This window comes from Gymnoscopelus microlampas, assembly GCF_963454915.1.
Source record: "Gymnoscopelus microlampas genome assembly, chromosome: 20".
Taxonomy (NCBI): Eukaryota; Metazoa; Chordata; class Actinopteri; order Myctophiformes; family Myctophidae; genus Gymnoscopelus; species Gymnoscopelus microlampas.
The window spans coordinates 34,444,051-34,460,326 of NC_139957.1; the positions used below are offsets into that span (position 1 = coordinate 34,444,051).

Consider the following 16,276-nt stretch of genomic DNA (forward strand, 5'->3'; position numbering starts at 1 on the left):
CTTGGTTGCATGCTGAAAATAGCAGATCTACAAGCTCACGACGCGTTGTGAGCTTGTAGATCTGCTATTTTCAGAGCGCAACGCTGTTCCAAAGCTGTTACTTTTTAGGGTTCAAATTCAAAAACGCCGAAAGTAGCAGATCTACAAGCTTGTATATCTGCTGCTTTTGATACTTTTGTGTGACGCTGTAGTGTGATCAAGTAGGGCGTTGATTCACGGAACAACCCAAAACGTTTATATATCGAGATGAGAGGTTTCTGCCCGACGGCAACGATACGTTTTATATTTTTAGAGATATGTAAGTTAAATGTTCTAATGGGAGTCAGCGGGTCATAGGAAACATATCTGACTCCAAATCTGGAGTCATACATCATAGATAAATCATAGATGACTGACGTCACAGACTGGCCATGAGGTCCAAGATCCACATTGAAGCCAGGCCGTTCCCATGTGGATTCCTTTTTTTGTTTTGGGGAAGAAAATGGAAAAACAATGGTGTAATTGTAAAAACTCTCATGGTTTCTATACAAATGATATGTAAATCCTGGCCCCCACTGGGTTTGTAACAGGCAACACACACACACACACACACACCGCATCTATTGTAGCTGTGCCAGCTGTAATGGTTACCTATTCACACTGCTCTTATTTGAGCGTAAACTGTGATTACAGATAAATGTGGGGCAATTACGCCAGGGTGGTTCCCACCGCTGTTCCAGGGATTATCCCCCTCTGTCTCACTGTCTCCCATTGTCTCCCGTTAATGAGCTGGATCCACGTAAAGAGCACGTTGTGGAAATAACGGTGCGAGATAACAGGGTTGTCCCTTGGACTGAAGTGCAGACTTTGGCACTGCCTGGTCGCGTTTGAAGTGGGTTCTAACCTTTCTGTGGCACAGCAGCGTTTAGTGTGGTTTCAAATGACACGCGCGTGCGCCCTCTGCCCCACACACACACACACACACACACACACACCACAACTTTTCCCGTCAACATCTTCTGCCACGTTCGGAGGGCGGGGCTGCCCAATGAGCTGTAACTAATTACGCCCCCAAAAAAAAAGCGATCCAGTCCAATTAACCCATTAAGACCGGGAACGCGTCTGTGTGTAATTTTTTGATTTCTTCTCCAGGAACCCCAAGACGCAAAGATTTGAGTTACAAATGTCCGCAAAAAAAAAGAAAAGAAATTGAACATTTGCACAACTTTTCATGATTTTTCAAAAATAGCAGATCTATATCTATATCTGCTATGTTTTGAATAGCCCAAGACATCTGAAAAATGACACACAGATGCGTACCCGGTCTTAAAGAGTTAAGCGGCCTCCTGTGCTAAAGGCGCAGCGCAGCCTCGCACCCAGGTGGGTCTCATTTTGGCGGGCGAGGGTAATAAAAGGAACACAAAGAACCCTGCTGCTCAAAGAATGCTCCGTGGCCTCCCCTTTAATGAGCCCATGGCTTCCACAGCAGAGGTACAGGGGCCCTCTCTCTGCGCGGCGGTATGTGAGTTAATGCATAGCTCATAGTGTACAGGGCAAGTGCACCTCCTCTTGCAATTGTGTTACTGTATGTGATGTTACTGGGCTTTTAGATCTACATAACGAGGGTCCTATGATTTCCGTGGGGGGGGTGTACGGAATCAGGACATTAAAAAGAAAAGGATTTCATATACTAACGGAATTTTGGGATTCTAATAATAAGGAGAAAACGAATTGAGAATTTAGTATAGCGTCCCTCATACAGTTTGTCCAAAGCTGTTACTTTTCACGATTCAAATTCAAAAGTAGCAGATCTACAAGCTCAAAACACGTCGCTTCGCGACACATTTCGAGCTTGTGGATCTGCTACTTTTTTTTTTACAGTAATCAATTATTTTGTATTTTGAATGCTTCAGTTGACGTTGTACTTCTGTTTTATATATATTCTTACATTTGTATCTATTCCTAGATCAGTGGTTCTCAAACTTTTTAATTTCAAGGACCCCCCCATAACTCTGAGAGCGTACAAATGGCTCCATTTGTACACTCTCGGAGTTACAGACCTGTGAGGGTCCATTTGGAACCCCCTCAAGGAACCCTGAGAGTCCCCGGACCCCACTTTGAGAACCACTGTCCTCGATTTTAATTTTAATTTTTCATTACACACCCTTAACCCATTAAGACCGGGAACGCATCTGTGTCATTTTAAGATTTATTTTGCTATTCAAAAATAGCAGATATACAAGCTCATACCGTGGCACCGAGTGCCGCGCTATAAACTTGTAGATCTGCTATTTTTGGAAGAAAAATGTGAAAATGTGTGCAAATCTTTGAATACATATATACATTTTTAACTCAAATCTTTGCTTCTGGGGGGTCCCTGGAACAAAATATTTGGAGATGGGGTCCACGGCCAAATACATATCATTTCGGGGGTCCTTGACATGAAAAAAGTTTGAGTTTTATAGCAATATACGTTTTTTCAAAAAACTGTTTTAGAACTGATTTAGAAGACATTTATAGAATCCCCGAAGCAAAGATTTGAGTTAAAAATGTTAAAAGGCTTTAAGAAAAATGTGCACACATTTTCACAATAAAAAAAAAACATAGCAGATCTACAAGCTCATAGTGCGGCACTCGGTGCCGCGCTATGAGCTTGTATATCTGCTATGTTTGAATAGCTATCTCTTCGTACCTTCGCAGAACGGACAGCACTCCCCGGGGATCTTGACGGGGTTCTGACAGCTCTGTTTGCACGCCATGGCGGTGCAGTGGGGCTCGCCGTCCACACACTGGCAGAACGTGCAGTCGTCCTCCTTCCACTGCTCCTCGTGGCCACGCAGCTTGTTGTTGACCCAGCAGCTGGCCTCCGTGCTGTCCATGGACAGCAGCTCCACATCTGGACGGGAGGGTCAAAACACACAACAACTGGGTTGAGTTCAGTGCTGTTTGCGAGAGAAACAAGCACCCAGGTCTATTCACCTGTTTCCTAGGCTTTTCACTTCCTGTGTGTGTTCCACTTCCTGTCGATTTGATCCAATGAAATCCAATGAAACTGGTCAGATGACTAATGATATCCAATGAAATCCAACAGGAAGTGGAAAACACACAGCCTAGGAAACAGGTGAATCGAAACAAGCCCAAAAGAAGCGGCTAGGCCATATATGAGCCAAACCTATACGTCGGTTATTTGAAAATAGCCGATCTACAAGCTTACGCATCGGGATGCGACACGTTGTAAGCTTGTAGATCTGCCACCCCCCCCCCAAAAGAAAAGCCTAAATAAGCAACTACACTTAAAGGAATAGTTCGCCCCAAAAATTACTTGTTTTATATCAATTAAACACCCCATGGAGCATTGAATTCGTGTTTTTTTTTTTTTTTTTTTGCATTCCTAAGCCAATAATTTGATGACCGGCGGAAAGATGCTAATGTATCCGGTAAGAGGCTGAAAGAAGACTCTTTGAGTCTCTTACCGGAGAGACCGCCGGTCATCAAATTATTGGTTTCGGAATGCGCCAATACAAAAAACTCTCCATGAATTCAATGCTTCATGTGGTGTTTAATTGATAGAAAATCTTTTTTTGGGTGAACTACTCCTTTAAGAAACAAGACCCAAAAAAAGCGCAACCCGCAAATGCCAATATTTTCAAGCAACTTTAGAGAACAACAAGCCCAAAGTGGCTTATAATAAGCAACACTGTTTGGGTTAGGGACAGAGGAGAGGAAGTAATAGAATTCATCCTAAACCTTGGAAAACAACCTCTCTCTCTCTAATGTAGCGATCTCTGTACCCTAAAAGGCATCTGATTCTACTATCTGCACACATGCCTTTCATTCTCGACAGGCATGTTCATTGTTTACCCTGCTATTTTACATTTCAAGCATTTTAATAAACCCTGTACATGATGTACGCTCAGGGCACATCACAGGCTGTGTGACCTTGCGAGTAAACCTCTGCACTGTCGTGATTTTCTTCCAGACAGGTGTACGTACTGGTTTGGCTACTAAAAGCTGGAAGCTCGGCACAGAGCTCCAGTCCAATGTCCCTTATCCTACGTCTGCCCTGTAAATTGAGTTAACAAGAGAAAGGGAGAGAGACCAGAACAGGAGGAAGCAGGACAAGTCCAGGAGCGACCTAGCATGCTTTGGAAACTGGCCTGCCACCAAGCACTAAGGCAAGAACATTCTGGATTTTTGGATGACTAATCTCCAGTAACAACAAGTAGGGGGAGGTCTTAATGTGCTAACATATAGCGAAGCGAAGGGTTAAATTAAGACTTGAGGACCGATTCTACAAATGCCTGAATGCCAGAATCAGTAGTTCTCAAACTGATTCGTGCAAATGTAGGAGCCCCAAAAGTATATGTATTTGGCCGCAGACCCCCATCTGAAAATGTTTTGTGCCAGGAAACAAAATGTATTCCAAAAATGTTCAAACACCTTCAAGATTTTTAAAACATGTTCAAAAATAGCAGATGTACAAGCTCGCAAAGACCACTGTCTAAATCCTAAGAGTTTTCTGAAAAACTTGCTATATACTGTACAGTATATAGCTAAAATCTAAAATTAGAACCTCCAGAAAAACGTGGGCAAAAATCCTTGATTATGCGGGCTAAAACTCTTGATTATGCGGGCTAAAACTCTTGATTTTGCGATGAAATATGCATTTTTTTTGCAATTTTATGTGGTGAAATTGCGGGAAGTTGCGAAATATGCGGCAATATGCGATGCACATATTATGCGATGCGGCCTTTTTGAAAAAAACGTTACCCCCGCATAATTATGCACCATTTTGCTGATTATGCGGTAAATTCTGTGATCGCATAATTGCATTTTTCTGGAGGGCCTATACATTTTTTTTTTATGGGTTTCAAGTTATGAAAGACACAGGACACAGCTGTGTCATTCAGAGAAGGATTTGAGTGTTGGGACCTGTAGTGAGGGAGATGACATCTCCCAGTTGTGAGTCCGTCCGTCCGTCCGTGTCCAGTGCGTCACACAGATCTAGTTTCTAGTCGACCCTTGCGCCGTCGGAGGTCGGGTCAGAGTTTAACGTCATGAATTTCTCTCCAAAAGAAAATTACGAACATTACACGTGTGTATAAGGAGAGTCGGCATATGTCATTTGTTTTGAAGTCCTGAGTGGGAAACTGAACGGCTAAGACAGTTTTAAGAGAGCCAGTCTGGGGAGCCATTCTGCTCCGTTTGAGGTGATGGATGATATGCCCTGTGTCCGGTTTCTGGGACCCTGTTTTCATGTCATTTAACCATAAACAACTTTCAGTGTTTTTGTTACACCGTTTATTGGTAACAGAGGCAGGAGTCTGAGGCAATGCGATGAGGGGGAGCTGGAAGGTGAACTGAGCGTGTGTGTGTGTATGTGTGTGTTATTTTGAATGTGTCAGCAAAATGGGAGTTCTGCATAGCAATCCTCCCAGAAGACCCAGGAGTGCTGTTTGACCTATCTGATCCCAGAACAGCTTATGGGCAGCTGAGGTTATGATCCATCTGGCTGTGATTACTTAAGACTGGATGTGCCTTCTTATCTCTCTCTCTCTCTCTCTCTCTCTCTCTCTTTCTCTGTGTCTCTCTGTGTGTGTGTGTGTCTCTCTCTCTCTCTCTGTCTGTAACTGGACTGCATTTATATAGCGCTTTTCTCCAAAGTGCTTTACAGTGTATTTCCACATAAACCCATTCACACACACGTTCACACAACATGCACCAACCTGCTCATCGGGAGCAGTTAGGGGTTCAGTGTCTTGCTCAAGGACACTTCAACTCAAGGACACTTCGAACCTACGGTATATGGAACCGTCGGATTCCAAGACGGCCGCTCTACCTCCTCCTGAGCCACTGCCTGTCTGTCTCTCTTGCTCTCTCTGTCTGTCTGTCTGTCTGTCTGTCTGTCTGTCTGTATGGCTGTCTCTCCCGCCTCCCCTCCGTTGTCTCCCTTTCGTTGTCTGTCAATTCACTCGTCATGTAGGTCACCCTTTCACAGTAACCTCTCACGATGCGATCCATTTCAGTGTAAAATAAATACCTGTGTGTAAGCTGGCGTGGCCTGACACGATCCACAAAGGATGAGGTTTCATCTACCCCATCTCCTTTAATAAAGTCTAATCCCAGTACGGTAACCCTGTTCGACCCCCATCCCCACCTTTTTAGTTTAGGGTATTATCACTGATGGAATCCTCTGGTAGAGTTATGCGGCTTTCCATAGGAAGAACATCAAAAACATTCCCATCTAAACTCCTGGTCATTCCAGGTGTACCCCCCCCCCCCCATTAGATACAGTTTCTTTAATCTCTGGGAGCCCAATCTACACTATAAAATCCTCAGTGTTTAACTCTGAGAGTGTACGAATGGAACCAAACCAAACTCCAGTCGTATACACTCTCAAGAGTTATATGGCCCCCGCACCTGACGTTGAGAAACAGTGAATTAATAGCCACGCAGGCAAGCAGGCATAGGCAGGCAGGCAGGCTGGAGCTGGCTACCACCAAAGCGTTTACCTGGCAGACTGTAATGTGACTGTAATGTGTTCGCCACATGCACGGCCCCCTATTTTCCCCTTCTTTTTTCCCCCCTGCAATCTCAACTGCAGTGCAGGTATCAGACATCGCTGTGTCCCTGTCTGTGTGTGCGTGTGTGTGTGTGTGTGTGTGTGTGTGTGTTCGTGAGGGGGTCATGCACAAGTGTGTTCCCCCTCTATTAAGCTGCTGCAGGCAGGTTTCATAAAGCCAGGCCGTGTGCTCTCTCCTCTGAAAGAAAGAGAGTTTTATGTTCTTAAGAAGTTTTCCCCAGTGGAAATGCATCGCTTGCTGGTTCTTTCAGTTTAGTGTGTCTACTCTCTTGAATGCCCGGCATGTTAATGACCACACAATCCAGCTGGATCTATGCGGAAGCTATTAAAGTCAGGGCCATCGGAGGTTAGTGTCAGGACCCTGAGGGAGTGTGTGTGTGTGTGGGGGGGGGCTACTGTCCATTTTACCACCTGGTTAACATGGGTCTGTACCATGTCATCCAACCCCCTTACCGTAATGGCACTTCTGTGCAAGTGCTCCTGCATGCAGTAGCTTACATTTAAAGAGTTGGTATGCTTTGATGGAATGTTTTTTTCTTTTTTTTTACCACAACATGAGCCCTGGTGTCCCTATTCTTGGGTGAACACTTGGCAAAAAATAGTCAGCTCTACAAGCTCTCAGGGCGTTACAACACGGTGTGTTGTGTGCTTGTCGCTCAGTTGTTTTCGGCAAAGATATTCGGTGTAGAGATAAAAAAAAAGGAGGGGGCCTAGTATAGAGCCCTGGGAGACCCCGGTCAAATAAGTATAGGATATTAGGGTTGTTGAGTGTTTAAAGGCACAACATTAAGAACAGAAAGCCGCTGTCATGTTTTATCAATCATTGCACTGTGAAATCTTAAAACTAAAATGATGAATAACTTGAGGATTGGAGTTTGTCGTCTGCTGGCAAAACATTTCAAATGCATAAATGGCATAAGGAAACGTTAAAGTGATGTTCCGTAGAACCTCAGGTTGTATAGCTAGCAGGGCATGAATCATGATATGAATCCAAATCGGTCAATCATCTTTATCTGTTGTTTCTGTGCTCTGTGAGCGAGAAACCAGAAGGTTCCATTCACTTGAGCTCATAAACACAAATAAAACCATACTCTGCCAATGTAAGTGATAAGTGTCTATAATGTGATAGCTGGATTTGATGAGGAAGATTGCCTAGTAAGCATTACTGTCTCTCTCTCTCTCTCTTGCCGCACGCACGCACGCACGCACGCACGCACGCACGCACGCACGCACGCACGCACGCACGCACGCACGCACGCACGCACGCACGCACGCACGCACACACACACACACACACACACACACACACACACACACACACACACACACACACACACACACACACACACACACACACACACACACACACACACTAGTGATACACGTCACTTACAGTAGCAAGATAACAGATTTTTAAAAGCACATACATCCTTTGAATCAGTATTTGGTGAAATAAATATGGTTGTAAATGTAGTGTGTGTGTGTGTGTGTGTGTGTGTGTGTGTGGGTGTGTTTTTTCCAGAAAAAGAGGGTACAAAGTATGCTCCTACCAAGGGCCGGCACATTTTGGAAGTCAGTCATAGCCAATTGGAATGGGATCTGATACATACATCTTGATCACACGACCCCCAGAGATATTGTGTACCAATTTGTTTCGAAGAAAACGCACTATGGCAGAAAATGTAATCTGGCACAAACGGGGCCTGTAAGTTGCATCATGATCCAAGGAATCCAGGGAAACAACTAAATGTTGATTGTACGACCTACAGTTCAATTGGGCGCTGCATTCATGATGTGTGGCATTTGGTGCGTAACGGGCCACCCCCACAAACTTTGGAAGCCAATCATAGTCAATCGGAATGGAATATGAGAAATGTGACAGATACGTCTTGATCAAATGACTACAGAGATGTTGTATACCTATTTGTGTGAGGTTTGGACAAAATCAGGAGTGGTAACAAAAAATGTGTTTCGCAAAAATCTATCTACACATAACAGGCTATAACAGGACAATGTGAAAAATTTGGGGCAGAGGTTCTGCTCTGGCCTCCAGGGAGTGTGTGTGCACAGCTTCACGCCAATCGGTCCAACGGTGCCGGAGATTAGCTGTACACAGACGGACGAACAGACACACACACATACACACACGGACGGACGGACGGACGGACGGACGGACGGCTCTGCCACGGCAATGTTTTTTTAGAGAATGAGAGAAATTATGTTATGAACTGAGTTTTGTAACTTAAGAAATTACCTTTTTGACAACAACTGAGTGGGTTACACAACTTTAGCATGCTCTTTTTATTTGGAAACATTGTGCATTGTCTGTTTCCCGTATTGAATAGCCTTACTTGTCAAACATAATTTCAGTAGCTCTGAATCAGAATGCGGTCTTGTTTCCGCCTCATAAAATGTACTCTTTGAAATTGACGGTTTGCTGAGCATGTTATAACAGGATTGAAATAGGATATTATTGCAGAAAGGGACTCAGTAGTCACCAACACTGATCTCCCGCTGAGGACCCAGCCAAAAACCCTAACGTGGAGAGCACCTGCACTGGCACCGGTAGAGCATTCAAGTGTTGAGTTTCTCTCATTAACCCTTTAAGACCAGGAACGCATCTGTGTTTCTTTTTAGATTTCTTTGCTATTCATATAGCAACATACTGTTAGGATTTAGAAAACAATTTTAGATATGTATGTGGCCGCAGACCCCAATCTCAAAATGTTTTGTTCCAGGGACCCCCAGAAGCAAAGATTTTAGTAAAAAAAAATTGCTTTAAAAATATATATATTCAAAGATTTGCACATATTTTCACGATTAAAACAAAAATAGCAGATCTATAAGTTCATAACGCGGAACTCGGTGCTGCACTATGAGCTTGTAGATCTGCTATTTTTTTAATAGCCAAATAAATCTTAAAATGACACAGATACCCGTATTGAATTAACTGAGGTTCAACATTGCGACATACTGTAGCTAACTCCAGAAGGACATGCCTTGGGAGACGTCACTCTCCATGAAAAGATTCATGCAAAAAGTCCTCTTTGCAGCAGCAGCTTATGCGCGTGTGTACAGCAGGTCTTAATGGAGCCAGATAAATAATCTTCCATTGTGGAGATCTGATGACCGTTAAAGCTAAAGATATACCGGGTTGGATCCCTAATCGGTTAGATTCTATAGTTTAGATTCTAAAACGCTGTTTTTGATTGCTCGATTTTAATTGCTTGTAATTATGTCACCTGTCAACCCTGTTCATCGCAAGCAATTTGGAAATACCCGTTTATGTTACGGATATATGATTCGTTGTCGATGTTGGCCTTAACAAAATAGAATATTTTATATATACTGTAGATGCCTGTCAGAGTGTCTGTCTATGCTGCATCTCAAGTCCACAACGTGAGCTGAGACTTCATGGGAGTTTAGATCGTCAGCTAAGCTCACTTCAAACTGACGACAGATTGATGAAATGAATTTTAATGACCCCGTCCCTTCCCCCCTCATTTTCCTCTGCTTTCCTCCCTTTGGTCCCGCTATGGTGACTCCTGGGGGGCCGTGACCCCCAAATTGAAAATCAGTGGTTCTCAACCTGTGTGTCGAGACCCCCAGCGGGGGTACCCACATGAATTGGGGGGGGGGGGGTCCCCAGATGACAGTGAAGTGATAATTTAATTTCTCAGCGCCTTGCGTTGCGAGGCGTTGAGAGCTCGCAGATCGGCTATTTTCACAATAGTCATGTGCAGAACCGAGTCAAACTAAATGTAATGCCTCAACTCCTACAATTCCAAGTGCTTGTCAGGGTGGGGGGTCCCCAGTTCACATATGATTATTTTAGGGGTCGTGGCCTGAAAAGGTTGAGAACCCCTGCTGTAGAAGACAACACAGAGAGAGAGAGAGAGAGAGGGGGAGAGAGAGACACAGAGAGAGACACAGAGAAAGAGAGAGAGCGTAACGTTACCTATGCAGACAGGACAGCACTCTCCCTCGGGGATGTAGAAGTTCTCGCAGTCCAGTTCCGCACACTCTGCCTTGGAGCAGAAGGAGATGCCCCCCCGGCACTGGCACAGCCAGCAGGGGTCCATGCGGTACACCTCCCCCTCGGAGAACTCCTTGCCGTTGTGGACGCACTTGGGAGAGACTGTGGTGGGGCGGATGGGAGGGACAGGAGAGAAGGAGAGAGAGAGAGAGAGAGAGAGAGAGAGCAGTGAGAGACGAAGAGGAAGATCACTGTTGTCGTCAAAGCTGAGGCCAGACGTCACATCATATCGTTGCTGTCGGGCTAGAAAACCTTGTACTGTGTCTCCGTATTTCAACTTATTAACCCATTGAGGCCTGAGGTTCCGATTCTGCAAAATGTCTTCTAAACGGTTTTCTGAAAAACGTATGTTTCTATATCAGTGGTTTTCAAACCTTTTCATGTCAAGGACCCCCAAAATGATATGTATTTGGCCGCGACCCCCATCTCAAAATATTTTGTTCCAGGGACCCCCAGAAGCAAAGATTTTAGTTAATGTTTACTTTAAAAGAATATATATATTCAAAGATTTGCACACATTTTCACGATTTAAAGAAAAATAGCAGATCTACAAGCTCGTAGCGCGGCACTCGGTCCTGCGCTATGAGCTATAGTCTAAAATAATGCTTTTTAGCTCAAATGAAAAAATGACACAGATGCCTTCCAGGTCTTACTGAGTTGATGTTTTTTTCTTAACCCATTAAGACCTGAGGCTGATTCTACAAATGCAGTAGTTCTCAAACTTTTCGTGCCAAACATTTTAGTACTTTATCCACCACTGCAAGAGGGTTTATTTTTCAATACTCAATTAGGTCCGCAGGACTGTGCTAAAAGTAAAGAAAAGCTAAAATAAGACGATGATAATATAATGTATAAGGAATGAGATGAAGATAAAGACCTATGAGGAATTATTTTAGCAGCAGTGGCGGGTTATGTGATGATGGTGTGTGTGTGTGTGTGTGTGTGTGTGTGTGTGTGTGTGTGTGTGTGTGTGTGTGTGTGTGTGTGTGTGTGTGTGTGTGTGTGTGTGTGTGTGTGTGTGTGTGTGTGTGTGTGTGTGTGTGTGTGTGTGTGTGTGTGTGTGTGTGTGTGGGGGGGGTAGCTTAATTTCTGGATTATATAATGTGCAATAAGGCATTACCATGTATGGGTATATAGGGTTAAACACACGCTCTCAGTCCAGTCCCGACCGATGAATGAAGGCACTGTGCTCTGTCAGGTGTCCATCACATTTGGTAGGGATTAACAGTACTCCCCCCCCCCCCCCCCCCCCATCCTAACCACTAACCACATGATATGAGCGAAAACACACAGAGTTTTACTTAAATAATTATCTCAAGTGCCAGTCTCGTATGCACACACACACAGTCCATCTGGGAGTTCATAAACAGCCCATTCGTTATCTCTGCTATTGATAGCATCAGAGTGTGCTACAGTGCTGAGGTAGATCTACTGAGGGCTGAGAGCGCTTTTAAGCCTCATGGGGGAATGGAATCCACCAGACAATGAAGCCAGCTCCCTGAGGTGGAATTTCACAGGGATCTGTCAAGCCTTGAAGAGGCGGCGGGGTCTTAGCAGCGCTGAGTAAAAGAAAAACAGCGGTGGGTCTGCGGCGGCCCGGGACAGAATCCGTGCCCGGCCGGTGGTGGGCGGGCGGGCGGTGTGGCGAAGTGGATCACCCGCCGCACGGCAGGATTCCGCTTTTTTTCCCCCCCAAAAAAAAGCATCCCAGACTGAGCCGAGAGACTTCTTGGTTTCAAATCACGTAGCCTACTATGAACCCGAAGCTGAGCTAATAGCGCCGATGCCTCGGGGAAACCAGAGGCTTGCTTGCGTCGGGTCTATGATGTGCAGACAGCAGACGAGCCCAGCAAAGACAGAGAAAAGTATACCGGAAAACCCTGGGCTTTCTGTCAGCAAAATGCAAGACGCTTCTTGAACAATAGCTTCTATATGGATTGTTACAGAACAATAACAGGCCCCGGAGTAGTGGCTTTGCAGGCAGTAGACCCTCTGATCACTGTAAACCAAGGCTGTGGGGTGGTTTATGTGTGTACACACATCTTTGTGTACTGTAGACATGTGTGCAATGTGTCTCTGTGAGCGTGAGAAATAACAAGAGAGACCGGCAGAGAAATGGAGGGACTGACTGACAGAGAGAGAGAGAGAGAGAGAATAAAACCTTTGTTCTTTTTCCAGTGGAGTTGTGTGATTTCAGTGACCTGAGAATTCATCAGAACAGAGTTTTATACGGGTTTGATTACGGCGTCGTCGTCATCGACACGCCGGAGAGAGGAGGATACTCATTTGTTCGTTCAGTTACTCATTAGTAACTCTTAACCCATTAAGACCGGGAACGCATCTGTGTGTCATTTTAGATGTATTTGGGTTATTCAAAAATAGCGGATATACAAGCTCATAGGGCGGCACTATGAGCTTGTAGATCTGCTATTTTTTGAAAAATCATGAAAATGTGTGCAAATCTTTGAATATATATATTTTTAAAGCGACAATTTTTAACTCAAATCTTTGCTTCTGGGGGATTCTACAAATGTCTTCTAAATCAGTTTTTTGATAAAACGTATGTTGCTATAATCAGTGGTTCTCAAACCTTTTTCATGTCATGGACCCCCCAAAATGATATGTATCTAGCCCCGGACCCCCATCTCAAAATATGTTGTTCCAGGGACCCCCTGAAGCACAGATTTGAGTTAAAAATGTTCGCTCCAAAAAATATATATATTCAAAGACCCCACCGAGTGCCGCGCTATGAGCTTGTAGATCTGGTATTTTTGAAAAATCCCTTGCACAAAATATTTTTGAGATGGGGGGTCCGCAGCCAAATACATATCATTTTGGGGGTCCTTGACATGAAAAACTTTGAGAACCACTGCAGTAGGGTATTAACTGGGAGGAGAAAAAAACATTAAAAAGTTTAAATACGGAGTGCCAAATGCAACAGGGTGCTTCTGAGAAGCGGCTAGACGGCTATCCTTTAGGAAAGGCAGGCAGCACAGATGCTGGCAGATGTAGGAGTCAGGACTACTACGTTGTTCATCCATACCGGAGAGCATCTGTACGCCATACCTCCTGAGTGCTCGCACCGTTGACCCCCACGCCTTCCTGCAACTATACTGCCGCACTGTAACACAAAGCATCTGGTGCCAACCCAGTTGAAAGTCAAGCTTTCGGGGGGGATTTAACTTTTTTTTTTTCTTCCCTTTCTCCTTCTCTTATTCGCTCTCACTTTCTTCCTGTTCCATTCTCTTTTCTCTTTCCCTCTGTGTTGCTGCCATCCAGCCTAGCGTGCGGCATAGCCAAGCAGAGAAAATGCAATAAGCAAGTGTAGCCCGGGCCCGAAATCAAAAGGCACGGCAGCCCCCTTTTTCTAACGCTCGCACAGAAACAATAGGAAGTCACATGACAGGACGCTCACATGTGATTTCCTGCAGTGTTTGTCGATGGTAATCCCTAAAACAAACTTGCGGGCAACAGCCTCTGAATTCCAGTCGTGCTTTGTGTGATGTTCACTCCTTCTGGAAAGCGGGGCGAGACTTGGATGTGAAGATGGATGGGTCGTAAAAGAGAAAAACCCTGACCTTAAGAAGGGTTCAGTTCGTACTTTATTCTCAATGGTGCTGCTTGTGGTCAACATAGGCGGCAATAAGAACTGCAGCAGTAAACAGGAGTTCCACGTGGAAAACCTTTCTTGTAGGAGAGTAGAGAGGTGGGATTTATCATATTCAGCACGTCACTGTTAACCACTTAAGCCCTATATACTTTTTCATACGATGAATAGCACAGATAGTACATAGTAATAATATTTAAGCTTGCGTTTGTGAGCTTAGATTACGTTCCTCACGACACCCTAACAGTCCCCCTCCCCCACAAAAGTACCAATACTGCAATATGGAAACACTCTCTTACAAGTAAAAGTCCATAATTAAAAATGTACTTGAGTAAAAGTACAAAAGTATTGGCATCAAAATGTACTTAAACTACCAAACGTAAAAGTACTAAAATGTTTTAAAATAGCTGATCTACAAGCTCACAACGCCGCGATGCGACACGTTGTGAGCTTGTAGATCGTCTATTTTCAAATAGACGATGTATAAAATGGGGCTAAAGTGGTTAATGTACGTTTCATAATATAATCATTTATATCTGAAAAGCAACTAGTAACTAAAGTTTTCAAATAATTGTAGTGGAATAAAGTGCAATATTTGCCTCTGAGATGTAGTGGAGTAGAAGTAGTTACTTTCCACCACTGCATATATGGATATACAGTACAAGGTTTCTGCCTGACAGCGACGACATGCTATATGCTATCTGAGCTCATCTCCTCACTGAGACGAGGGTGACCACGGTGAGCCTGAACCCTGTCCACGGCGGGACACAGCGCAGACTGTTTGCCCAACTGTAGCGCTGATAAACAGCAGACTGCAGTAAAGGCAATTCAAACAGAACCATCTGTAATATCAGATGACGTCAGGTCAGTGCGAGCGAGCGGGCCGGCCAGCCAACGTTCTGCCACCCAGACCCACCTATAGCGCTCCGCCGCTCTGCTGTTGTTGGAAAACTGGCCTCTCGTCGAAACGCCTCCGCGGACACCAAAACATACAGGTCAGGCTTGTTGTCATTGTACACACATCGCACTGACCCTGACTAAATACCCGTCCATATAGCCAAGAGGATCTGTGGAAACAAAGTGAGGTCCAGGCTCCGGACCAGACTGAGACGGCAGGGTGCCACGTCAGAATGGATTCCGTCGAAACCACATTCAGAGGTGTTGGTGTGTCTGATAGTGGAATTCACTCGTTATTTTCTCAACCACATGAACCCTTGCTTCCCTATTCTGGGGGCAAGTGCTCTGATACTTTTCGGCAAAGAGATTTCAAGTAGAGGGGGAAAAAAGGAGGGGGCCTAGTCCAGAGACCCCTGGGTGACTCCAGTCAACGAAGTATATAAATATTATTTAACTTTAAGTGGTTAAATGATTGTATTATAAGAAGTATATCTGACAGTTCGTACACTATGCTTTATTTGAGATAGGTCAGTGTCGAGAGGGACAAAACCAAGGGCAGGGACAGAGTTATTATTATTAAATTATTATTATTATTATTAGAAGAAGAAAGACGTGCGAGACAAGATTCAGATTTGAACCCAGGTCCTCCCGCTCACAAGGAGCGCAAACTCTCTTGAGCAACCAGGCACGCCAGAATTCACTAATTCAACATTTTGAACACATGTGGCGGCCTTTGGGAGAGACTGGGGGGTTTGGGAAGGGGGGGGTTGTCTGCAGAGGCGACTACAGGGGTCGATGCCATGTCTTCACCCCGCTGTCCCCCTGTCCGTGGGGCCTTTCTGATGCGGGGGCGGCGCAGTCACGCAGGCGTAATGGATGGTAGGGAGCAGCACAAAAGGCATCAAGCCCCCGGGCCCAAAGAGCAGCAGACACTTGTTATCAAAACACTGATCCTCTGGCCCCTACGGCTGCCATTCAGCCTCCGTCGGCCTGCCCGACTCGATTACCCTCCCCACTGGCAGACTGGAGCACATAAAAAGCATTCCCATCGATGAACTGTTGAACCTGGTCCCTGTGGACGTGTGACCAGACAGGAACCCTTTGACACTGCACTTCTGTTGAGCAAATTCGTAGCCTAAGCACTTTTCTGGTCACTGGGCTCGTTAAGTCCATT

At 44.8% G+C, this 16,276-nt stretch overlaps 1 protein-coding gene across 2 annotated transcripts in view; it reads right to left on the reverse strand.

The window, feature by feature from the left end:
• LOC311035797 (cysteine-rich motor neuron 1 protein) overlaps positions 1-16,276 on the reverse strand; it is a 66,395-nt gene that overhangs the window by 28,213 nt on the left and 21,906 nt on the right. For both annotated transcript variants that reach the window (XM_084044252.1, XM_084044251.1), the window contains exons 5-6: positions 10,521-10,700; positions 2,672-2,875 (exon numbers count right to left, since the gene is read on the reverse strand). In XM_084044252.1, coding sequence (XP_083900378.1) covers positions 2,672-2,875; positions 10,521-10,700 — 384 coding nt within the window. The remainder of the gene's footprint in view (positions 1-2,671; positions 2,876-10,520; positions 10,701-16,276) is intronic.